The sequence below is a fragment of the Scyliorhinus canicula genome, chromosome 2 (assembly GCF_902713615.1).
Source record: "Scyliorhinus canicula chromosome 2, sScyCan1.1, whole genome shotgun sequence".
Lineage (NCBI taxonomy): Eukaryota > Metazoa > Chordata > Chondrichthyes > Carcharhiniformes > Scyliorhinidae > Scyliorhinus > Scyliorhinus canicula.
The window spans coordinates 91,959,829-91,986,165 of record NC_052147.1 but is presented as its reverse complement, the minus strand read 5'-3'; the positions used below and the strand labels follow the sequence as shown (position 1 = coordinate 91,986,165).

At 47.1% G+C, this 26,337-nt stretch overlaps 1 protein-coding gene across 1 annotated transcript in view; it reads left to right on the top strand.

Moving 5' to 3' along the window:
• The window catches only part of LOC119962385 (EEF1A lysine methyltransferase 3-like), a 44,182-nt gene extending 25,408 nt beyond the window's left edge, over window positions 1-18,774 (top strand). Inside the window, exons 3-4 of the mRNA XM_038790346.1 lie at window positions 1,896-2,007; window positions 17,522-18,774. Of these exons, the coding sequence (XP_038646274.1) occupies window positions 1,896-2,007; window positions 17,522-17,934 (525 nt within the window). The 3' untranslated portion in view covers window positions 17,935-18,774. The remainder of the gene's footprint in view (window positions 1-1,895; window positions 2,008-17,521) is intronic.
• The last annotated feature ends 7,563 nt before the right edge of the window (window positions 18,775-26,337 follow it).

The following is a 26,337-nucleotide window of genomic DNA, read 5'->3' as shown; positions in this document are numbered from 1 at the left end:
GTCTTGTACAACTTCAACAAGACATCCCAACATCTGTATTCAATATTCTGACCAATGAAACCAAGCATGCCGAATGCCTTCTTCACCACCCTGTCCACCTGCGACTCCACCTTCAAGGAGCTATGAACCTGTACCCCTAGATCTCTTTGTTCTGTAACTCTCCCCAACTCCCTACCATTAACTGAGTAGGTCCTGCCATGATTTGATCTACCTAAATGCATCACCTCACGTTTATCCAAATTAAACTCCATCTGCCATCCATCGGCCCCAATTGGTCAAGATTCTGTTGCAATTGTATATAATATTCTTCGCTATCCACTATGCCACCAATCTAGGTGTCATCTGCAAACTTACTAACCATGCCTCCTACATTCCCAAATCATTAATATATATAACAAATAACAGTGGACCCAGCATCGATCCCTGAGGTACACCGCTAGTCACAGGCCTCCAGTTTGAAAAACAATCCTCCACAACCACCCTTTGCCCTTTGGCTTCTGTCGCCAAGCCAATGTTGTATCCAATTGGCTAGTTCACCCTGGATTCCGTGAGATTTAACCTTTTGCAACAACCGACCCAGCGGTACCTTGTCAAAGGCCTTGCTAAAGTCCATGTAGACAACGTCGACTGCACTGCCCTCATCTACCTTCTTGGTTACCTCTTCAAAAAAACTCAATCAAATTCATGAGACATGACTTTCCCCTTACAAAGCCATACTGACTTTCCCTAATTAGTCCGTGCCTGTCTAAATTCCTTACCAATCCCAGAAAGCAACCACAAACAAATTCCAGGAGATAACATGGTGTGCATCACCCAACATCTTACCAACCATTTGTAAGCAGAGATATCAAAGAAAAGTACAGCACAGGGACAGACCCATTGGCCCTCCAAGCCTGTGCCGAATAGTCTGAATGAAGGTAGGCTGGGGGACACCTCTTCTTTGCCAACCTCCCTTCATGTACTTGACTCAACGTCACACACCTTCCTTGGTATGATATATATGGTTAATATTATCCTAGTCATAATATATAGGGTTAATACCCTCCCTCCTGGGCACATGGTTAATACCTTCATGCGTACCAAATATATGATTAATATTCTCCTGAGCACAATGTGTTAGGTTTCCATCCTCCTGAGCACCATCTAATGGGTTTGAAGCCTCCTGGGCACCATCTATTGTGTTTGTATCCTCCAGGACTGGGTTAACATCCTCCCTGGCATCATGTATTGTATTTCCATCTTCAGTGGCACATGTTTGAGTTATATACCCTCCCTGCCACCAGATCTGTTTTCTCTACCCTCAGCACCATATAATTGATTTAATGTGTTGCGTTGGTGATATCCTTATCCTTAATATAATAGGCTATATTTATATCCTTCTGGGCACGTGCATTGTATTTAACTCATTCTGGGCACCATAAACTCAGTTTGCTGCCGTCCTGGCACCATATACTGGGTTCTTATCCTTCTCAGCACCATTGGAAAAATTGGAAATACAAACAGATTGTTTGTAAGAGCTCTGGGACATATCGTTCTTATTGATAAGGAGATTGACATTACTTTCATTACTGATTATTGTTTATTATCAGTTGTAAATTTGGGAGAAAATGTGAAAAAGGAGACTAGAAAAATATCTAAAAATTTTAAAAAAGAGCTCTGGGGCATCCCGAGTTTGTGAAAGGCACTGTGTAAACATAAGTTGCCCCAACCCCCGCAATCGCCCCAGATCCATGTCCTGAGTTTATACCATTCTTGGCATCACATGCTTTGTTTACACCCTTCCCGGCGCCATGTACTGGCTTGTATCCACCCTGGCATCATGGCTTGGGCTTATACTCTTTTGTGAAAAGTGGTTGGTGAACTAATTCTAACGTCAATACAACATTTTCTTTCAGGGCCTTGTTCTCTGCCGGTACTTTGAACAAGAAAAGATCCGTTTTTCTGGAAAGAAAGTGATTGAATTGGGATCAGGCACTGGGATCGTAGGGATTCTTGCTGTCCTGCTCGGTGAGTTCAAAGGTTCCAAGTGACTTTGTAGGTGTGAAGGAGAACATAATGTAACAGGATGGGTGCAATAGAAAAAAGGAACAGGCGGTATTCCATGACATTTACAGAAATAGGTCATTCAGCTCAACAAGTACATTCTAGTGTTTATGCTCCACATGCTCTTACTGCTCTTCTCCCTTCAACTCCATCAATATGTCCTTCTATTCCTTTTTCCCTCATCTTAGTCTAACTTTCCCTTAAATGCATCTGTATTAGTGCGACATTTTAACTGTCTGGATTTTAAAAAATTCTCCTAAGTTCCCTATTGGATTTATCAGTCACTATCTTTTATTTATGACCTGTGGTAGTCACCACTGTTTGTATATATCACATACATGAGATGTAATACGGTAAGGCTCCTGTAGTACAGGTACGGGAGTAGATCCCTTCCTGTTGGCTCCGCCCAGTAGGCGGAGTATAAATGTGTGTGCTCACTGAGCTGCAGCCATTTTGGCAGCAGCTGCGGGAGGTGCACATCTCGGATTAATAAAGCCTTGATTACTCTCTACTCTCAACTCGTCATAATTGATAGTGCATCAATTTATTAAGCAGAGATTTTACAAGGATGGACCTCCACATCAAGCCAGATCGCCTGCAGCTGAACCCTCAAGCAGACAACGCCACATCGGCCTTCGCCCACTGGCTAGCTTGCTTTGAAGCCTACATCAGATCTGCGATGGAACAACCCTCGGAACAACCCTCAGAAGCACAGAAACTCCAGATCCTGTATACAAGGCTGAGCTCCGATATCTTTCCCCTTATCCGGGACGCACCCACCTATGCTGAGGCCATGGCACTTCTGAAAGAGAACTACACCCAGCAGACCAACAAACTCTACGCCAGGCACCTCCTGTCCACGCGGCATCAACACCCCGGTGAGTCTGTGGAAGATTTCTGCCGTGCCCTGCACGGCCTGGCGAGGGACTGCGATTGGCAGGCCGTTTCGGCCGTTGAACATTCCGAACTCCTAATCAGGGACTCTTTCGTTACGGGCATAGGGTCGGCGTACATCCGCCAGCGCCTCTTAGAAGGGGCTACCCTCGACCTCGCGGCGACCAAGAAACTCGCGACCTCACTAACGGTTGCCTCCTGTAATGTACAAGTGTAGGCACGGCCCCCCCCTCCTGCGACCCGTGGACCCCACCAGTGACCGCCCCATCGTGGACCCCACCAGCGACTGCCCCCAGCCAACCCCAAACCTGCACCGTGCGGCAGCCAGCCAACCCCGGAGGGACCCAAGTGCTACCTCGGCGGGAAGACAGAGCACCCCCGGTAGCGCTGCCCGGCACGGAGCACACTCTGCAAGGCTTGCGGGAAGAAAGGACATTTTGCTGCAGTGCGCCAGGCCCGGTTGATTGCTGCTGTGACCAGGCCTATTGTTTATGCATCCCCCACGTGCGACCTGTGGGCGCCACCATTTTCATCCCCGCAACCTACGTGCAGCCTGTGGGCGCCACCATCTTCCTTGCCTTATAACACGTGCGGCCCGTGGGCGCCGCCACCTTCCTCACCTCAGAACACGTGCGGCCCGTGGGCGCCGCCACCTTCCTCGCTGCAGAACATGTGTGGCCCGTGGGCGCCGCCATCTTTCCACCATCTTCCTCACCTCAGGACCCCTGCTCGCGGGCACCTCACCGGGCCGCTCATCGCCCGCAATCGTCGCCGACCAGCCCGGGGCCCATCAACACCAGCCACAGCTTGCCTCCATCACGATCGACCAGTCCCGGCCGCACAACCTCGCAACTGCGTCGACGACGGTAAAGGTCGATGGGCACAAGACATCCTGCCTTCTTGACTCCGGGAGCACGGAGAGCTTCATCCACCCCAATACAGTAAGGCGCTGCTCCCTTGCGGTACACCCCATTACACAACAAATCTCCCTGGCCTCCGGATCCCACTCCATGGAGATCCGGGGGTACTGCACCGCCACCCTCACCATCCAGGGCGTAGTGTTCAGCGACTTCCGGCTCTATGTCCTCCCCAACCTCTGCACTGCCTTGCTACTCGGCCTGGACTTCCAGTGCAACCTCCAAAGTCTAACTCTGAAATTCGGTGGGCCCCTACCACCCCTTACTGGATGCGGCCTCACGACCCTTAAGGTTGACTCACCTTCCCTGTTTGCAAACCTCACCCTGGATTGCAAATCCATCGCCACCAGGAGCAGACGGTACAGTGCCCAGGACAGGACCTTCATCAGGTCGGAGGTCCAGCGGCTACTGCGGGAAGGCATCATCGAGGCCAGCAACAGCCCCTGGAGAGCCCAAGTGGTAGTTGTGAAGACGGGAGAAACACAGGATGGTCGTTGACTACAGTCAGACCACCAATCGGTACACGCAGCTCGACACGTACCCCCTCCCACGCATATCTGATCTGGTCAATCAGATTGCACAGTACCGGGTCTTATCGACAGTGGACCTGAAATCTGCCTACCACCAGCTCCCCATCCGCAAGGTGGACCACCCATATACTGCGTTCGAAGCAGACGGCCGCCTTTACTACTTCCTTAGGGTTCCCTTCGGCGTCACTAATGGGGTCTCAGAAGTTAACCGAATGGTTGACCTGTACGGACTGCGGGTCACCTTCCCGTACCTGGATAACATCACCATCTGCGGCCACGACCAGCAGGATCATGACGCTAACCTTTCCAAATTCCTCCACAGCCAAACTTCTGAACCTTACGTATAACAAGGAGAAGTACGTGTCCGGCACCAACCGCTTAGCCATCCTTGGCTATGTGGTGCAAAATGGAGTTCTAGGGCCCGACCCCGATCGCATGCGCTCCCTCATGGAACTCCCCCTCCCCCACTGCCTCAAGGCCCTCAAACGATGCCTGGGGTTCTTTTCATACTACGCCCCGTGGGTCCCTAACTACACGGAGAAGGCCCACCCAATCATTAACTCCACTGCATTCCCCCTGACGGCCCAGGCTCACCAGGCCTTCAACCGCATCAAGGCTGACATCGCCAAGGCCGCGATGCACTTTCAAGTCGAGAGCGATGCATCAGACATCGCTCTGGCCACCACCCTCAACCAGGCCGGCAGACCCATGGCATTCTTTTCACACACCCTCCATGCCTCTGAAATTCGGCACTCCTCCGTCGAGAAGGAGGCCCAAGCCATCGTAGAAGCTGTGCGGCATTGAAGGCATTACCTGGCCAGCAGGAGATTCACTCTCCTCACTGACCAACGGTCGGTTGCCTTCATGTTTAACAACACACAGCGGGCAAGATCAAAAATGATAAAATCCACCTACAATTACGAGATTTTGTATCACCCCGGTAAGCTCAACGAGCACCCCAATGCCCTATCCCGAGGTACATGTGCCAGCGCACAAATGGACCGACTCCGGGCCCGACACGATGGTCTTTGTCACCCAGGAGTCACCCGGTTCTTCCACTTCATTAAGGCCCGCAATCTACCCCACTCCATTGTGGAAGTCAGGGCGCTCACCAAAGACTGCCAGGTCTGTGCGGAGTGCAAACCGCACTTCTACCGGCCAGACCGAGTGCACCTGGTGAAGGCCTCCCGTCCCTTTGAACGCCTCAGCATGGATTTCAAAGGGCCCCTCCCCTCCACCGACCTTAAGGTCGACGAATACTCTAGATTCCCCTTCGCCATCCCATGCCCCGATATGACGTCTGCCACAGTCATCAAAGCCCTCACTAGCATCTTCACTCTGTTTGGTTTCCCCGCTTATATCCACAGCGACCGGGGACATCCACAGCGACCGGGGATCCTCCTTTATGAGCGATGAGCTGCGTCAGTTCCTGCTCAGCAAAGGCATTGCCTCGAGCAGGAAAACCAGCTACTTTCCCCAAAAATGTACACTTTAAAAATGCTCACATACATGTAACTAGTTTTTCCACCACCCCCGCTGGACTCTTTATTAACAGGGGGTGAATGTGGTAGGCATCACTGTTTGTATATATCACATACATGAGATGTAATACGGTAAAGCTCCTATACTACACGTACGGGGGTAGATCCCTGCCTGCTGGCTCCGCCCAGTAGGCGGAGTATAAATGTGTGGGCTCTCCGGGCTGCAGCCATTTCGGCAGAAGCTGCAGGAGGCTACGCATCTCTGCTTAATAACGCCTCAATTACTCTCTACTCTCGTCTCGTCATAATTGCTAGTGCATCATGACTCTTGTTCTGGTTTTCCAAACAAGTGAAAACATCTCTATGTTTATCTTTATCAAACCCTCATAATTTTGAAGACCTCGATCAGGTCACCTCTCGGTATTCTCGTTCCTTTAGGAGAACCACCAGTCTGTTCAATCTTCCCTGATAAGTTTCCTTGAAATTTTAATTTGGATTCCTGAATACAAATCAATCATGTAAATTGTGGACAACAGTGATTCCAGTACTGATCCTCATGAGACTCCACTTTCTACCTTTTGCCAGTCTATTTAATCCCTACTTTCTATTTTCATCTTTGCAGCCAGCTTGCTATCCATTTAGCTTCTTGCCCCAGGCCTCCACATGTTCCAGCCTTAGTCATGAGCCCAGCATGTGGTACCTTATCAAGGAACTGCAGCTGTACTCCCATACATGCAGTAGTGGTCCTGCAATTTCTTCCTTAACTTCTAATATAGAGAGATGCAATTCATTCAAACCAGAGAATGTTATCTTCAAATTTGATTAGTTTAGGAATTATTCCGCCCACCTCCCCCACTTTCAATCTTTTCTTTTTTTTAAATATTTTTTATTCTCCTCCTTTTTCACATTTTCTCCTAAATTTACACCCACCAACAATAAATAATAATCAGCAACAAATATGTCAATCCCCATAACAATAACAACAATCCCATCCTCCCACCAAACCCCAAACATTAGCACGCATGTTCACACAAACAAATGACAAAAAGAAATTAGGGATCACCCATAGTCGCCATTAACACATTCAGCCCCCCCAACCCTCCCACCCACACGTCCCAACTAATGTTCGATGTTATCCAGTTCTAGAAAGTACATAATGAATAATGCCCATGAATTGTAGAACCCCTCCATCTTTCCCCTCAGTTCAAACTTAACCTTCTCATGGGTCAAGAATTCCAACAGGTCCCCTCGCCACGCCAGGGCTCAGGGTGGAGAGGTTGCTCTCCAACCTAACAGGATCCGCTTTCGGGCGATCAACGAGGCGAAGGCTATGATATCTGCCTCCCGCATCCGTTTCCAACCCTGGCTGGTCCGACACCCCGAATATGGCCTCCCGAGGGCCTGAGTCCAGTTTCACGTGCACCACTTTAGAAATTATCCTAAAAACCTCCTTCCAGTAATCCTCTAGCTTTGGACAGGACCAAAACATATGAACATGATTAGCAGGGCCCCCCCACCCCGCAACATTAAAACACATCTTCTACTCCTTCAAAAAATCGTCTCATCCTCGCCCTCGTGAGGTGTGCTCTGTATACCACCTTCAGCTGTATCAGCCCCAACCTCACGCACGAGGTGGAGGCATTCACCCCTCTTTCAATCTTAAATGTCTTTTTACCAATAATAAAGATTATTATTATATTTTTCATTGGCTGCTGAGTTGAGAATTAGATAATGTCATGGCTCCAAATTCCAACCTCTAGTCCTCCTTGCACAGAACCTGGGTAATGAGTATGAAAGGGTTAGCACTGCAGCCTCACGGCGTTGAGGTCCCAGGTTCAATCCCGGCTCTGGGTCACTGTCCGTGTGGAGTTTGCACATTCTCCCCGTGTTTGCGTGGATTTTGCCCCCACAACCCAAAAAGATGTGCAAGGTAGGTGGATTGGCCACGCTAAATTGCCCCTTAATTGGAAAAAAAAATGAATTGGGTACCCTAAATTTATAAAAAGAAAGAAAACCAGCATGAAAAACTGGCAACATTGACATCTACTCCTGGGAAACCATTGCCCTGGATTGAATCAGATGGCAGCAGAGTCAGGGGGAAGGATTTTGAGACGCAACATGAAAATTAAGAGGGAAAAATGAGAGCAGAGAAAAGAAACGCCATGATCTGAATTGATAGTACATGGCCAGACATCACACATGACAAGAAATGTCCCTTGTGCCATAAACTCTTCAGAACCCAAAGCGCCTTCATCATCCACCTTCTGATTTATGGAAGACAATCTTCCTTGCTTGCGCAGGATAGCCGATGTTAATAATAGATGTCAGAAGTGGACTAGCTAATTAGTGTGATATTTCCACATCATTAGTAGGGTGGCAAGGTGGTGCAGTGGTTAGCATTGCTGAATCACAGCGTTGAGGTCCCATGTTCCATCCTGGCCTCAGGTCACTGTCCGTGTGGAGTTTGCACATTCTCCCCGTGTTTGCGTGGGTTTCGCTCTCACAACCCAAAGATGTGCAGGGTAGGTGGATTGGCCACCTTTAAATTGCCCATTAATTGGAAAAAAATGATTGTGTACTCTAAATTTATTTTTTAAAAAGAAAAGGGAAGTTGAAGCTTACAATAATATTTCTGAGTCCTTGGTAGTTCCAAACGTGTCCAGCACGCAATTGCCGAACAACTTAAATACCATGAATCAGTAAAGATGCCCATAGAATAACAACCAACCTTATTATTCTGCCACTGTTACACCATTAGATGTCTCTAGCATTTAGATTTCTTTATCATAGAAAGCACTCTATAAGACAACTTTGACATTGGTTTCCCACGATAAAATGGACTGCTGCCCTCACTAATTTACACTATCGCACTAAGTCAAGATTTACTCTTTTTATCAAAACCGTCAAATTATTTTTGTATTTTTAAACCAAATTCAGTTTGGCAAGTAAAATCAAAGAAAACCCAAAGATATTTTGCCCATAGCATGATGGTGCAGTGGCTAGCACTGCTGCCTCACAGTGATGGGTCACTGTCCGTGTGGAGTTTGCACATTTTCCCCGTGTCTGTGGTTCTCACCCTCACAACCCAAGGATGTGCAAGGTAATTGGATTGGCCACGGTAAATTGCCCCTAAATTGGAAAAAACTAATTCTAAAAGACGTTTTGTATATTCAGAGAGAGGATAACGGCAGAGGTAGGGGCCGATTGAAGACCAAAAAGATAACGTGTGGACGAACTAGACATGGTCCTTCATCAATACTTGGGTGTCTGTTTTCACAAAAGGGGAGATGAACTCCAATGATAGTTAAGGAGGGGAGGAGAGAGAAATATTGGATGGGATAAACATAGTAAGGAAGAACATTCTAGAGCAGGGGTGGGCAAACTACGGCCCGCGGGCCGCATGCGGCCCGCCAAAGGTCTTTATGCGGCCCACCAAGTCATTAAAAAAAAAAAAAAAATTTTTTTTTTTAAGGTTAATGGGGGGGGGGGGGGGGGGCTAGTTGGGTTACTTACTGGTATAGGGTAGATACGTTGACTTGAGTAGCGTGATCATTGCTCGGCACAACATCGAGGGCCGAAGGGCCTGTTCTGTGCTGTACTGTTCTATGTTCTATGTTCTATATGAGGCGCCCAGAATCATAACCGGGTGAAGTAATTATTTTACTTAATATACTATGCGGCCCTTTAAAATTGTGAATTTCTGAATGTGGCCCTTGCACGGAAAAGTTTGCCCACCCCTGTTCTAGAGTATTTAGCTTCCTTGAAAGCAGATGATGGAATGAATCCCAAATTGCGAAGAAAGGCAAGGAAAGAAGTATTGAAGTCTCTGACCATCATTTTTCAATCCTCGCTGGTTGCAAGTGTGGTGCCAGAGGACTGCTGAGGTTGTACCACTGTTTAAAAAGGGAGGAAAAGGGCAGCACGGTGGCCTAGTGGTTAGCATAACCGCCTCACGGCGCTGAGGTCCCAGGTTCGATCCCGGCTCTGGGTCACTGTCCGTGTGGAGTTTGCACATTCTCCCCGTGTCTGCGTGGGTTTCGCCCCCACAACCCAAAAATGTGCAGAGTAGGTGGATTGGCCACGCTAAATTGCCCCTTAATAGAAAAAATAATTGGGTAATCTAAATTTAAAAAAAAAAAAAGGGAGGAAAGGGACTTCCAGTGGCGGCTATGTGCTGAGCAATCGCACAAAACATGGCTCTCCCTTGGGAACTTCAATTTGGGCCCTTTTAACCTATAAATAGGGTACCAAAATAACAAACCCCCCCCAAACTAACAACCATCCAGGAAATGCCTTTGAACTAGCCACAGAGCTGGGAAAATAGTAAACGTCCGGAGAGGAAGAGCCAGACCTCAGAGTGAGGAGATACGCAAATCAGAGCAGAGCATGGTGAACTCACCAACACAAACGCCAACCCTCCCACTGACAGAGCAGTGGATGGAGCTTCTCTCGATAGAGCTGCAAAAACACAGGGACTCTGTGAAGGAGGACTTCATGTCGGCCCCATTAAAAAGGCATTCGAAAGAACAGAGCGAAGAGTGGGGACCCTGGAAGCGACAGTGTGGGACCTTTAGAAAGCAGCCACCGACTAGAGTGACCTGATCACCATGCTCGAGGCTGAGGTGGCAAGGTTGGTCACAACCCAGACTGCACTCAAGGGGAAGGTGGAAGATTAGGAGAACAGGTCCCGCCACCTGATCAAAAAGTTATCGGGTTACCTGAGGGCAGAAACCCGACAGAGTATATCACGCACATACTTGCTGGTTGGAGAAGGCTTCGCCAAACCCCCAGAGGTAGACCAGGCCCACAGGTTGCTCCGACAAAGGCCCAAATGAGGGGAACCACCGCAGGCGATTATAGCAAAATGAGAAATGAAAATCGCTTATTGTCACAAATAGGCTTCAAATGAAGTTACTGTGAAAAGCCCCTAGTCACCACATTCAGGCACCTGGTTTGGGGAGGCTGGTACGGGAATGACATAGGTTTCAATAAAAAGAGAGTGCGCTGAACTGGTCGAAGAGCTCGTGGTCGTGTAGAAGGGAGGGATATACAATCCGCATCTAACAGGACATTGGAGCAGACCTGACCAAGCGCTGAAGGTAGAGGTACACTGAAATGAGGACCATGGGGTGGGGTGGGGGGAAGAGAAGGACCGACTGAGGGCGAGAAAGAGCTGGATAGGGGAGAGGTATCAAGTGTGCTTTGGTACAAGGGCAAGGGTGGGGGGCATACTGTTCAGCAAAAGGACGAACGTATGTGCAAGGTAGGTGGATTGGCCACACTAAATTATCCCTTAATTGGAAAAAATGAATTGGGTACTCTAAATTTAAAAAAAAGATGAACTTCACAGCAACTAACACAGTAATGGACCTGAGGGGATGATATGTAATGGATTAGCGGTGTCATGAAGAGGCACCAGTGGTTCTTGTAAACATATATGCCCCCAACTAGGACAATGTGGACTTCATAAAAAAACATGGCGGCAATCCCGATCTAAACTCTCACCGAGGGAGACTTTGGAGCGGCACGGAGGCACAGTGGTTAGCACTACTGCCTCACACCACCAAGGACCCAGCTTCAATCCCGGCCCCGGGTCTCTGTCTGTGCAGAGTTTGCATTCTCCTTCTGTCTGCCTGGATCTCACCTCCACAATTAAACATGTGCAGGGTAGGTGGATTGGCCACACTAAATTGTAATAATAATAATCTTTGTTGTCACAGTAGGCTTACATTAACACTGCCATATAAGTTACTGTGAAAAGCCCCTAGCTGCCACTTCCGCCGCCTGTTCGGGTACACAGAGGGAGAATTCAGAATGCCCAAATTACCTCACAGCACGTCTTTCAGGATTTGTGGGAGGAAACCGGAGCACCCAAAGGAAACCCACGCAGGCACGGGGAGAACATGCAGACTCCGCACAGACAGTGACCCAAGGCGGGAATCGAACCTGGGACCCTGGAGCTGTGAAACCATAGTGCTAACCACTATGCTACCGTGCTGCCATAACCCCTTAATTGGAAAAGAATTGGTTACTCTAAATTTATATTTTAAAAAAAGACTTGGGGCTGTTAGCGGAAAGGGGGTTGTGCAGTAAGGTGCGGTCGGTGATTAAGGAGTACGTGGAGTTGATGCAAAATGAGGAGGTATCGGTGGCCACATTCTGGGAGGCATTGAAGAGGGGTGGTTCGGGGGGAGAGTATCTCGTTCCCAGTACACGGAGTTAGGAAGAGAGAGGAGTATAAACAATTATTGGGCGAGATCAGTCGAGGTAGACAAGAATTATTCAAGGGTCCCCACCGTGGAGAGATTGGCGAAGAGAAAGAAATTACAGGGGCAGTTCGATAGGCTGACGATGGGAAGGACTGTTGGGCTGCTACGAAGGGCGAGTGGGGTGCAGTATGCATAAGGAGAGAAGGTGAGCCGAATACTAGCCCATAAGCTATGGAGGCAGGTCATGTCAAGAGAAATTCTGAACGTGGGGAAGTGAGGTGTTCCTGGTGAACAGAGCGGGTCGAGGAGCTAATTTCGGGGTGTTGTCATTTAGGGTAGCCAGGGATAGGTTTAGGTATCTGAGGATCCAGGTGGCGGGGGAGTGGGCAACATCGTACAAGTGGAACGTAACAAAGCTGGTGGAGGAGATAAAGGAGGACTTTAGGAGGCGGGATACACTGCACCCGACGTTGGCGGGGAGGGTCCAAATGGTAAAAATGAATGTCCTGCCAAGGTTCTTAATTGTATTGCAGACGCTCTGATTTTTATTCTGAAAGCCTCTTTCCGGAAGCTGGAAGTAGTTATTTCAGAGTTTATATGGGTGGGGAAGGTGCCAAGGTAAAGAAGGTCCTGCTACAGAGGCAGAGGCAGAAAGGGGTGTTGGCGTTACCGAACCTGCTGCACTACTACTGGGCAGTGAATGTGGAGCAAGTGAGGTGGTGGTGGGAAGGAGAGCAGTTAAAATGGGTTAGGATGGAGGAAGAGTCTTGAAGCAGGTCCAGCCTGAGGGCCCTGGTGACATGGGGCTCCACCGCTGGCACCGAGAGATATACAGAGGCCGGTAGTGCAGTCCATAATTTGGATGTGGAACCAACTGAGGAGGCACTTTAGGATGGAGGGGATGTCGGTATTAACATCGCTGCGGGAGAACCACGGGTTCAAGCCGTGGGAAATGGATGGTATGTACAGAGGTGCAAAGAGGTGGGGCTGAAGGATTTATAGTTGGAGGGGAGGTTCGCGAGTCTGGAAGAGCTGCGGGAGAGGGTAGAGCTCCTGAAGGGAACTGAATTTAGATATATGCAAGTGAGGGACTTTGCATGGAAGGCGTGGAAAGGGTTTCCTAGGCTGCCGAAGTATGCCTTTTTGAGCGGTTGCGACTTACGGATGTGGAAGGGGAGGGTAGATTGGGGACATATTCAGGTGGCTGGGGGAGCAGTGAGGAACGCAAGTGGTGAGGATCAATGAGAAATGGGAGAAGTTGGGTAGGGGAGCTAGGTTGGGGAGTGTGGAGTGAGGTGTTATGCAGGGTGAATTTGACCTCCCCGTGTGTGAGGATGAGTTTGATATAGTTTATAGTGTGTTTCAGGGTACGCATGACTAAGGCAAGGATGAGTGGGTTCTTTCAGGGGGTGGTAGACGAGTGTGAGAAGTATGGGCGAAGACCAGTGAATTACGCACATATGTTCTGGGCGTGTGAGAAGTTAAAAGATATACTGGGCAGGAGTGTTTGGGTCGCTAGCAAAGACTGTGGGGGCAGAGGTTGGACCGGACCTTACAGTGGTGATTTTTGGGGTATCGAAAATGCCGGAGTTGATAGAGGGGAGGAAGGCCGATGTGGTACCTTTGCCTCTCTGGTTGCCTGGCGAAGAATTTTGCTGGCATGGTGGTCGACAACGCTGCCGAGGGTAGCAGCCTGGCTAGGGGACCTGTATAACTTCCTCCAGTTGGAGAAGATTCAGTTTGAAACGAGGGGTTCAACAGAGGGCTTTGTGGCATGGAGGGTATTGTTCATGACATATTCGAGGAACTGCCCGTTGATTTGGGGAGGGAAACTTGTACAGACTGTACAATTGTGAGTTGGGGAAAATGTTCCCAGATTATTTATGATTTTGTATTTTTGACACGTTTGGAATAAAATACATCTAAAAAAAAGATTTTAAATAGCTGGGGCCGAAGGACTGAACCCTGTGGCACTGCACCAGTTACATCTTGCCATCCAGAAAAAGACCCATTTATCCTGACCTCTATCTTCTGCCCATCAGCCAATCTTCTGTCCAAGCTAATAAATTATCCCTATCCCATGTGATCTCACCTTGTGTAGCAACCTTCTGTGCAACACCTTAACAAATGCCTTCCGGAAGTCCAGATATACGATATCTACAGGATCCCCATTATGCACTTTGCTTGTTATATCTGCAAAGAACCCTAGCAAATTAGTCAAACATGATTTGCCGTTCATAAACCCATGCTGACTCTGATGGATAGCGCTTTGGCTTTCCAAATGTCCTGATATTACTTCCTTGATAATTGATTTGAACAATTTTCCAACAACAGATGTTAAACTAACTGGTCTGCAATTTCCCACATTCTGCCTCCCTCCCTTTTTTGAATAAGGGTGTTATGTTAGCATTTTTCCAATCCACTGGAACCTTTCCCGTGTCCAGGGAGTTTTGGAATATCATAGCCAATGGATCCACTACCTCTGCTGCCACTTCCTTTAACAGCCCAGGATGTAGGCCATCAGGACCTGGGGTCGTGTCTGTCCTCAATCCCAAGTTTGTTGAGTACAGTTTCCCTATTGATGCTGATTGTTCCAAGTTCCACCCTTTCTATTACCTCTGAATTGCCTGTTCCTATAGGAATGGTACTAGTGTCCTCCACCATAAAAATTGACGCAAAGTATTGATTTAGCACCGTTGCCATTTCTGTGTTCCCCACTATTAACTCACCGGTTTCATCTTCCAAGTGACCAACATTCACCCGAGTGACTCTCTTCCCGTTTATATACCGTTGGAAGCTTTTGCTATCCTTTTTTATATTCTGCGCTAGGTTTTTTGTGTAATTTACCGTGGCTCTTTTTATTACTTTTTTAGTATCCCTTTATTTATGTTTGAAAGTTTCCCAATCTGCTACTGGCCGTTTGCAATATGACTTACCTTAGTTGCCTTTGTAATGTCCTTGATCTCTTGTTTAGCCATGGATGCTTTGTACCCCACTTACCATCTTTTTTCCTCACTGGGATATATTTTGTTGTGAGGAGTTGAGTATTTCCTTAAAGAACTGCCACTGCTCATCAGCTGTCCTACCTTTTAGCCTTCCCGCCCACTCTACTTGGGCCAAATTTGTCCTCATGCCTATGTAATTACCTTAATTTAATTCCGGAACACTAGTGTGGGACTCCACTTTCTCTCCCCCAAACTGAATTTTGAATTCTACCATACTATGGTCACTACTAATGGATCCTTAACTATGAAGTCATTAATTAATCCTCCCGCGTTACAGAATACCAATATCCAGAGTAGCCTCCTCCCTGGTTGGTTCCCCTACATATTGTTCTAGGAAGCAATCTCTAATGCATTCAATGAACTCTGCCTCCAGGCTACCCTTGCCAATTTGATTCCTGCAGTCTATGTGCATATTAAAATTGCCCATTATCATTGCCATATCTTTCTTGCAAGCCTCCAGTATTTCCTGATGTGCACTGTGCCCCAATGTAGAACTACTGTTTGGGGATCTATAGATTACTTCTACCAAGGACTTCTTCCCTTTGCTATTTCTTATTTCTACCCAGACTGATTCCACATCTTGATCGCCAGTGCCTATTTCATTTCTCACCAGCAGGACTACGCCACCTCCTTTTCCTTTCACCCTATCTTTCCGAAATACTGCGTACCCTTGGATATTCAATTTCCAGATCTGGTCTCCCTGTAACTCCAGTAATCCCCACCAAATGATAACCTTTTGTTTTTATTTACGCTGATAACTCATTAAGTTTGTTACAAATGTTTCTTGCATTTAGATACAAAGCTTTTAAATTTGTTTTAATGTTAAAATTTCCTACTCTTCTATAATTCCTTGGTGCATAAAGACATCCATCGGTTCTGTCCCTCACTTTTATTTTCTGGTTACCACCCACCACATTGCTAACCTGTTCTTTGTGACATCTCCAATACATGTCTGTCCCTTTTAAAGTTGGTTGTGCAGAATTACATACATTAAGGGCAGCACGGTAGCATTGTGGATAGCACAATTGCTTCACAGTTCCAGGGTCCCAAGTTCGATTTCGACTTGGCTCACTGTCTGTGTGGAGTCTGCACATCCTCCCCGTGTGTGCGTGGGTTTCCTCCGGGTACTCCGGTTTCCTCCCACAGTCCAAAGATGTGCAGGTTGGGTGGATCGGCCATGAAAAATTGCCCTTAGTGTCCAAATTTCCATGATTAACCGAGGACAAAAGTTCAGCACAACATCGTGGGCTGAAGGGCCTGTTCTGTGCTGTATTTCTCTATCTATCTATTAGTTGTACAGAATCATTGAACTCAAATGACTGGATTGACAGAAACTATGTCTTGCACAGATTCTACATTACTTCCTTTTATGCACAATGTTCCACTGTGATAAAACCCAGAATCCCATTTGCTGTTTATCACAGCACTCCTCTTAAAATTTGTCCCCATTCTGTTTACAATATTACTGATTTGGCTGAGCTTTGGTGTTTGTCGGAAAATATACTTCACATCTATCTGCATTGAACTGTAATTGCTTCCTTTATGCCTCCCCTCACATCCAGCTGCAATCTCTCACTTTTCCTCAGTTTCCTGCGCCCCTTAATTTATCAGCAGCAAACCTTTATATCAGTCCTTTTGCTCCTCTGTCCAAACAATCAATAGTTGATAAATGTAAAAAAACATAATTGAGTATGAGGGTGGTACAAGAGGAGGTGATCAATGATTTCAAAGTGAAATTGGATAGACACTGGAGGGAAATAAACTCACAGGGCTATGGAGGTAGAGTGGGAGGTTGGGACAGAGAACTGGCAATGGGCTGAACAGCCACTTCTGTGCCGGAATGACTTTACAAAGCACATTGCTGCCCATACCCCAATGTATCATCTACTACCCAGCCAGGATCATTTGTAAACTATTTTGTATGCCATGATTCCATCGCTGTTATGTTTAAGTGTCTAACTTGCTTTCCCTCAGCTGTAAAATTATTCTTTCAGTATTGTGACAGCTCCAAACGTCCATCACTTTACTTGACATCTAGGCAGCACGGTGGCACAGTGGTTAGCACTGCTGCCCCACGGCGCCGAGGGCCTGGGTTTGATCCTGGGCCCGGGTCAGTGTGTGTGTGTGGAGTTTGCACATTCTCCCCGAGTCTGCGTGGGTTTCACCCCCACAACCCAAAGATGTGCAGGATAGGTGGATTGGCTATGCTAAATTGCCCCTTAATTGGAAAATAATAATTGGGTACTCTAAATTTATTTATTTTTAATTTGAAAAAAAAGAATGGGGTACTCTAAATTTATTTTTTAAAAACTTTGCTTCATGTCTTTTGCTGTGTTAATACTGTATGCTTTACCCTGGAATCGTTTGGCCACATAATTGCTGCCAAAGACAAGAGGAAGCAATGTGAAGATGCCTTGTTATCATTTCCAATTCTTTTGGCAGGTGGAGATGTAACCTTGACAGATCAATCAATGGCTCTGGATCAAATAAAGTTCAACGTCACCAACAACATCCCCGGACCCATTCAGCAGCGGGCAACGGTCTCTGCCCTTGTTTGGGGTGAAAACCAGGATCAGTTTCCTACAAACTACGACTTCATCCTGGGTTCAGATATTGTCTACAGCTCACGGGACTTTCCCGCTCTGATACAGACCCTGCAGCATCTAAGCAACCAAAACACTGTCATTTACATATGTTCCAAGATGCGCGAGAGCATGGGAGCCATTGATTTTCACGAGAAGCTCCTCCCGCAACATTTTAAAACGGAAATCGTTCATAGGACTGCAGATAAAGAAATCAATGTGTTCAAGGTGACCAAGATGGATCCCGTGGATGGCATAGAGAAGCTGATGTAAATTCGGTGTGGGTTCTTCCTGCTTGTGGCAGAGTTTCACTACCACTGAATCTTAAGTTTGCGAAAATTATTATTATATCTATTCAAACTATTTCTCCACCCCGTTTAGTATTTTCTGCCCCCGCTGTTGTATTCAAGGTGGTGACACACAGGTTCAAGTTCTGCCCAGCAGGCTCCTTCAGGTCTCTGGTTTCTTGATTCAATGGTTAGAGAACTTCATTGTGGGAGATGAGTGAATTTCTAGGGAGTCACAGAACCTGGTCCGTACAGGGTAAAACAAGGCTAGGAGTAATGTTCTCAGAATTAGCTGTCAGAATGCCACTCACAAAATTGTCACTGAGTAATCCCCTTGCATTTCTCTGTCTCACACACATATCATTAACTCCATTCTTGACTCTTTGGAATGTAGGCTCAACTTTGGTTTAAAACAGGTGGGGGTACATCTTCACTCTATGCTGCTTCAGCAAGAATCACCCCTATAAATCAGAATAAATAAACTACTTGCTAAAGAAATTGTTTTAAAAATATCAATTTCACCCCAGAGGGCGGGAGAGGTTGAACAGTTACTATCATTAGTTAATCTGTCTTTGCGAAAAATAGACCGTATATCCTCAGACTAACACCATCCTAGCTATAGATTTAACAACCGGTATTAGTATTTCCAGCTCCAAGTACCAAAAACTAAAATGTTACCAATCATGCAAATTAGACTGTGCTTTGTGAACTGCTGAGATTAGTTTGTGCTAAATGAAATTGAGCTGGTGTCACTGCAATGTTAGGTTAACCCTGCTTCCCATTATATTTAATATTGTAACCTCTTTCAATAAAGAAAAATAATGAAATAAAACTGTTTCCATCGCATAGTGGTGTGTTTACATCTTAACAGTCTGTACAGGTTTTTGCACACTTTCACCCCCCTCATTCCCCCCCCCTGCGACGAACAGCTCCTCAAACATGGCCACAAACAGCCCCCACCTTGCCTCAAAAAGCCCTCTGCTGACCCCAGTTCGTACTTTTTTTTTTAGAATTAGAACAGTACAGCACAGAACAGGCCCTTCGGCCCTCAATGTTGTGCCGAGCAATGATCACCCTACTCAAGCCCACGTATACCTATCCCAGTAACCCAACAACCCCCATTAACCTTATTTTTTTTAGGACACTAAGGGCAATTTAGCCTGGCCAATCCACCTAACCCGCACATCTTTGGACTGTGGGAGGAAACCGGAGCACCCGGAGGAAACCCACGCACACACAGGGAGGATGTGTAGACTCCGCACAGACTTGATTTTCTTCACCCCGAGGAAGTCATATAGGTCCCCTAGCCAGGCCGTCACCCCTGGCAGCATTGCTGACGACCATTCCAATAAGAGTCTCCACCAGGCAATCAGAGAGGCGAAGGCCACGACATCAGTCTTCCTCCCCTCCATTAGCTCTGGCTTCTCCGATATCCCGTAGATCGCCACCATAGGGTCCGGCCCGACCTCCCCTCCCCGCCCACAATCTTTGTTAGTGTCGTGAACACCCCCACCCAGTATCTCTCCAACTTCTCACAGCCCCAGAACATATGTACATGGTTCGCTGGTCCTCGCTCACACTTCTCGCACTCGTCTACCACTCCCTGGAAGAACCCACTCATTCACACCCAGGTCACATGCATCTGTGCACATTAAACTGTATCAGGCTCATCCTCGCACACGAAGAGGTCAGGTTCACCCTGCGTAATGCCTCACTCCACATTTCCTAATATATCTCCCCTTCCCACTTCTCCTTAATCCTCACCATCTGCTCTTCCAACCATCCATATATGTCCCCAGTACTGTCCACCCCTTCCACGTCCAGAAGCAGCAACTATTCGGCAGCTTGGGGAACCCTTTCCACACCTTCCATGCAAAGTCCCTTGCCTGTAAATATCTAAATTCACTTCCTCTCGGGAGCTCTACCCTCTCCCTCAGCTCCTTTATGCTTGCGAACCTCCCTTCCAGGTACAAATCTCTCACCCTGGCCAGCCCCACCTCTCCCCATTTCCTCTCTCCATATGGTTTCCCCCTCCCCCACATTAAACCCATGATTCTCACACAAGGGTGTTAACACCGACATCCCTTTAATCTTAAAATGCCTTGTCAGCTGGTTCCACATTTTAATTCTGGACTGTACAACCAGGCTCTCCGAATATCTCCTTGGCGCCTAGGCAACACCGCCATCACCATAGCCCTCAAGCTGGACCCCTGACAGGATTCTTTCTCCATCTTAACCCATTCTGCCCCCTCTCCCTCCCATCACCACCACCTCATCTTCTCCGCCTAATAATAATAATGCAACAAGTTTGGTAACGCCAACCCCCCTTCTGCCTCTGCAACACGGCCCTCTTAACCCTTGGCACCTTCTCCGTCACACAAACTCTGAAATAACCGTATCCAACTTCCGAAAGAAGACCTTTGGTACGGAAATCAGGAGAGGCTGGAATATGAATAAGAACCTTGGCAGGACATTCATTTTGACCACTTGGGCCCTCCCTACCAGAGTCAGATGCAGCGTATACCACCGCTTAGAATCCTCCCTAATCTCCTCCACCAGCTTTGTTCGGTTCTATTAATGCAATGTCGCCAATCTCCCATCACCTGGATCCCCAAATACCAGAACCTATCCTTGGCTACCTTGAATGGTAGCCCACCAAGGCTGACTCTCCGATCCAATTCATTCACCGGGTACACCTCACTTTTCCCTATGTTCAGCTTGTATCCTGAGAAAGCCCCAAACCTCTCTAATAGGCCCATAATCCTCCCCATGCTCTCCAGCGGGTCCGACATGTACAGAAGCAGGTCTGCATACAGTGACACTCGGTACTCCCTGCTCCCCGTTCTAATCACCTGCCACTCTACCGACTCCTTAAGGGCCATTGCCAAGGGCTCTATCGGTTGCATGAACAGTGGCGGCGACAGCAGGCATCCTGCCAGGTTCCCTTGTGCAACCTGAAACTTCTGAATTCATCTCATTAGTCCGTACGCTCGCCACTAGGGCAACATACAACAGGTGCACCCATGCCATAAACTTTGGCCCAAACCCAAACCTTCCCAGGACCTCGAAAAGGTATCATCACACCACCCCGTCAAATGCCTTCTCCGCGTCCATGGACACCACTACTTCCGGTACCCGTCCTCTTGACGGAGTCATAATCATGTTCAACGATCGCCTTATATTACTGGAGAACTGCCTGCACTTTATGAAGCCTGTCTGGTCCTCCACAACCACCCCCAGGACACATCCTTCCAACCTCTCCAGCACAAACTTGGCCAGCACTTTTATGTCCGTTTAACAATGATATAGGCCTGTATGATCCACATTCTAACGGATCCTTTCCCTTTTTCGATATCAATGTAATCGTCAACTGCATCATCATCTCCGGCAGCTCCCCCTTCTCCAGCGACTTGTTGAATGTCCCCAGCAAATGCGGTGCCAATTCCACTGTAAACTCCTCATAAAATTCCTTCAGGTAACCGTTTGCTTCCGGGGCCTTTCCCGACTTCATCTCCCTTATGCTTTCCATTACCTTCCTCAGCCCTAAAGGCTCCTCTACCTGCCAATTTTCTTCCTCCAGCCACGGGAACTCCAACCTAAGAACCGCCCCTCTTCGCCCCCCAGTACAGTTCCTTGTAATATCCCCTCAACGTCTCATTTATCTTCCCCGTCTCAGACACCGCCTCCCTAGTCCCTAGCCTCAAAATATCCCTGGTCGCAGCCTGCCTCCATAAGTGACGTGCCAACTTCCCTTCTCCCCATATTCATATTACACCCCCCTCACCCTACGCAGCTGCCCCATTGCCCTCCCCGTCGTCAACCTACCAAATTGTTGTTGTAATGTTTTCCTTCTCGCCAATCCATCCACGGTGGGCACCCTCGAATACTCAGTCCACCTCAACTATTTCGCCCAATAATCGCTCGTTTTCTCCCTCCTTTTCCTATCCTTCATGATCTGCAACCCCTGTGCCTTCAGACCCTTTCCATCGAGCCCTTCAGGAGTGCCAGAGCCCCTTTGATCGGTCCTCCTGCATCTCTTTTCTTTGTTGACGGAACTCTTCCCTGATGAAAGCCAACAACTGTTCCTTCTGGGGCTTACCAACCTGCACTGGCCTTTCCCCCTCCACCATTCTTCTAATAACTGCTGCACCACAGGTCTCTTCCAACTCCTTGGCCAGGTTTTTCACCTTCTGCCGGGTTTGGTAACCAGCAGACATGACACACCCGGGGGAACTTCTCCTCCAAGCTTGAGATTAATTTTTCCATCGAACTTTCTCCCGTGTTCAGGTAAAAAGAGCTTGGTTCTATGCCTTTGAGCTGGAGCTGCCCTGTGTGTGACCACTCACACCGTGGCCGCCATCTGAAATCCCAACATAATTGCTCAATGATTTAAATTGATTCCTACTGAGACCAGCAAAATGGTAACGTTGACAATACTAGAGGGAAATGTTCACACGACAACTTCATACGCAGCCCCAGTCACCCTGTCACTCAAGACACAATTCCCAGCAACATTATCGCTCCACACATACACCTCCACACACCAGTCCTTACACAATTACAGTCATACTCCACACAAAATCAGAGTCACACCATCACGCAACACATTTTTAACATGCCTATTTTTGAGCTGTGGGTGTCACAGGCACATCCTGCATTAACTTCCCATTCCTAGTTGTAATGGCCTGATTTATATTACAAGAACACTTATAGCTAAAGATATAAACGATTTATTAACATGAACTGTGGGTAAACTATATACAAAACAACAAATGAATAACAGTATGATCATGCACAAGCAACCTCTCTCCAACCAGTCTGAGGGATCACCTGACTCTAACATTCACTTATATACTAATGAGACTCCTAGTGGTCAGTTGGTGAACTACAACACAACCGTGATATCGCGACAGTAGTTTTCCTGGAGAAGGTAATACAAGTCCCTTGCTCAGACTGCAACATTTTGTGTGCTTGAGGGTATTTCCGCAGTGCTGTTAGGCAGAAATTTCCAGGACTTTGACCAAGTGACAAAACAAAATGATATATTGTCAAGTCAGATTGGTGTGTGGCATGGAAGTTACAGCTGGAGATTCTCCCATGCACCTGTTGCTCTTGTTCATCTGGTTGGTAAAGTTTGCACGTTTGGAAGGTTCTATCAAAAAAGTTTTGTCAAATTGTCACTGTGCATCTTGCGCTTGGCACACACTGCAGTCATAGTGGTGGAAACCATGGGTGTTTAAGGTGGTGACATTTGTTTCAATTAAACATATTGCTTTATTCTGGATGGCATCATTTTCCTTGAGCGTGGCTGGAACTGTATGTATCCAGGCAAGTGGAGAGTATTCCATGACATTTATGACTTGTGCATTGTCAGAAGTGAAGAGGCCTTGTAGTGTCAGATGAGCAAGCTGTTACTGAATACACAGCTTCTGCCCTGCTATTGCTTCTATAGTATTTATGTACCTCCCTCCCACCACCACCAAATGTAGATGGTGGGGGATTCAAAGGTAATGCTGTTGAAATTCAAGGTAAGGTGGTTAAGCTCTCGTTGGAGATGGTTATTGCCAGGCTCTAATATACTGCACATACTACTCGCCACATCAGTACAGATCCACATGTTGACAAGGTCTTGTTGCATGCAGACACAGACTGCTTCATTACCTGAGAAAAGAGATGGAACTGAACAAAATTGTTATCCAGAGGAAATTGAGGGTTCTTGTACACAAATCAAAGTAAATTAAGACACAGTTACAGCAATCAAAGGTGGATTGGCCTTTATTACAAGGGGGTTGAAGTATTAGAGTGAGGAAGTCTTGTTAAAATCATACAGCTGAGGCCACACCTGGAATACCCCCCATAGTTTTAGTCTCCTGAAAAAGAAAAAAAATACCTGCCTTATAGGGCTTCAATTAAGATTCACTGGATTGATTCTTGGGATCATTGAGCTGTGCTAGAAAGAGATATTGAGTAGAATAGCACTGTATTCTCTGAAGATTAGAAGCAAGAGTGGTAGTCTCATTGAAATCCTTAAGAGGGCTGGTCTAAGTAGATGATGATAGGTTGTTTTCACTCGATGAAAAATCTTGAACTTGGGGGCAGCAGGGTGGCGCAGTGCTGCCTCATAGCGCCAAGGACCCAGATTTGATCCCAGCTCCAGGTCACAGTCTGCGTGGAGTTTGCATTCTCCCTGGGTCTCACTCCCACAACCCAAAGATCTGCAGTAGGTGGATTGGCCACGCTAAAGTGCCCCTCAATTGAAAATAAAACATCAGGTACTCTAAATTTGTAAAAGAAAAATCTTGAACTTGATGTCACAATCTCAGGATAAGAAGCTGGATTTGAAGTTTCTACGCCCTGGCCCATAACACTATGATGTGACTGAAAGATGGAGCAGGTACAAGGAGCCATCTGGCCGACTCCTGCTCGTATTTTCAATGCTCTTCTTTATGTTTTTATAACTTTGTACAATCATTGACAAACAACGGCACTTCTGACTTTATGCGCAAAGGTCATGAAACAATGATGGTTGGTCTCCAATGATCCAGGCCTGAGGGACTCTTGCAGGGATGTCCTGGGATATGGCTCAAATAGCTAACAGTGTCCCCCCCCGATTCACACTTAGTTCAGTTTTGCTAAGACTCCTTGATGTCACACTCAGTGGATTGGCGATGATAAATTCCCTTTGTGTCCAAAAAGGTCAGGTGGGGCTGGGGGGATAGGGTGGAGGCGTGGGCTTCAGTAGGGTGCTCTTTCCAAGGGCTGGTGCAGACTCGATGGGCCGAATGGTCTTCTTCTGCACTGTAAATTCTATGAAATGCTACTTTGATACTAAGGGCCTTCATTCCCACCTCCCCTCTGAAATTTGGCTCTTTTGGTTGAGGTATATTTTGATATTGTGCCATATTGCGCAATAAGTAATAGCCTGCCTGAACTTTCCTGATTTTTCATTTCAATTGAAGTCAGTAGAAATGTGTTCACATTGTGGAGTGAGCAGAATTAAATACAGCTGAGCGCACTTGATCCTGCAAGGGCATTGGGCCCCTACAACATCCCAGTTTTAGTGTCTTTAAGCTAAACATTCCTCTAACCAAGCTGCTCCAGTACAGCTACAACACTGGCATCTACCCAAAGATGTGGAAAATGACCCACCAAAAGCCAGGCAAATCGAGCCTGGTCAATTCTATCAGCCTTCTGTCATGCACCAGCAAAGTGGTGGAAGGTGTTGTTGACGGTACTAGCAAGTGGCACTCACTCAGCAACAACCCGGTCACTGATGTTGAGTTTGAGTTCCACCAGGGTCACTCAGCTCCAGGTCTCATTACAGCTTCAGTTTAAAAATGCAAAAGTAACCACCCGTGACATCAAGGCAGCATTTGACTGGGTGAGGCATCAATGATGCCAAAAGTAACCACCCTTGACATCAAGGCATTTGACTGGGTGTGGCATCAATGATGCCAAAAGCTTTTTCAGGGAAAGTCTTTCCAATAGTTGGGAGACATACCCAGCTCAAAGGATGTTGATTGCGGTTGTTGGAGACGAATCATCTTTTCTGCAGGACATTGCTGCACAAGCTCCTCAGTGTAATGTTCTAGGCCCAACCATATTCAGCCAATTCATCAATGACCTTCCTCCATCATAAGATCAGAAGTGGTGATGCTCACTCCTGATTATAGTCAAGAATTGCAGAGACTGAAGCCATCCATACACACCAAGATCTGCATGCCATTCACCCTTGTGCCAATCAGTGGCAAGTAAAATACACACCACAGAAGGAGTGGGCCTAAAGAATCTAATCATCGCCCCATGACATTCCACAGCACGACTATCTTTGAATCACTTTTCTTTTAAATTAAGTGTACCCAATTATTTATTTCCCAATTAAGGGACAATTTAGCATGACCGATCCACCTACCTTACACATCTTTGGTTTCTGGGAGTGAGACCCACGGAGACACAGGGAAAATGTCCCCGTGTTCAAACTCAACATGAACAGTGACCCAGGGCTGGGATCAAACCCGGGTCCTCGGCGCCATGAGGCATCAGTGCTAACCACTATATATTTTTTAAATTTAGGGTACCCAATTCATTTTTTCCAATTAAGGGCAATTTAGCTTGGCCAATCGACCTACCCTGCACATCTTTGGGTTGTGGGGGCGAAACCCGCATAAACACAGGGAGAATGTGCAAACTCCACACGGACAGTGATCCGGGGCCAGGATTGAACCTGGGACCTCAGCGCCATGAGGCAGCAATGCTACACACTGCGCTGCCCGCTAACCACTAACTTTGAATCACTGAACACGATCAACATCCTGGAGATCATCACTAACCAGAAACTTAACTGGCCAGAAAATACTACAAGAACAGATCAGAAGCTGCAAATCTTGCA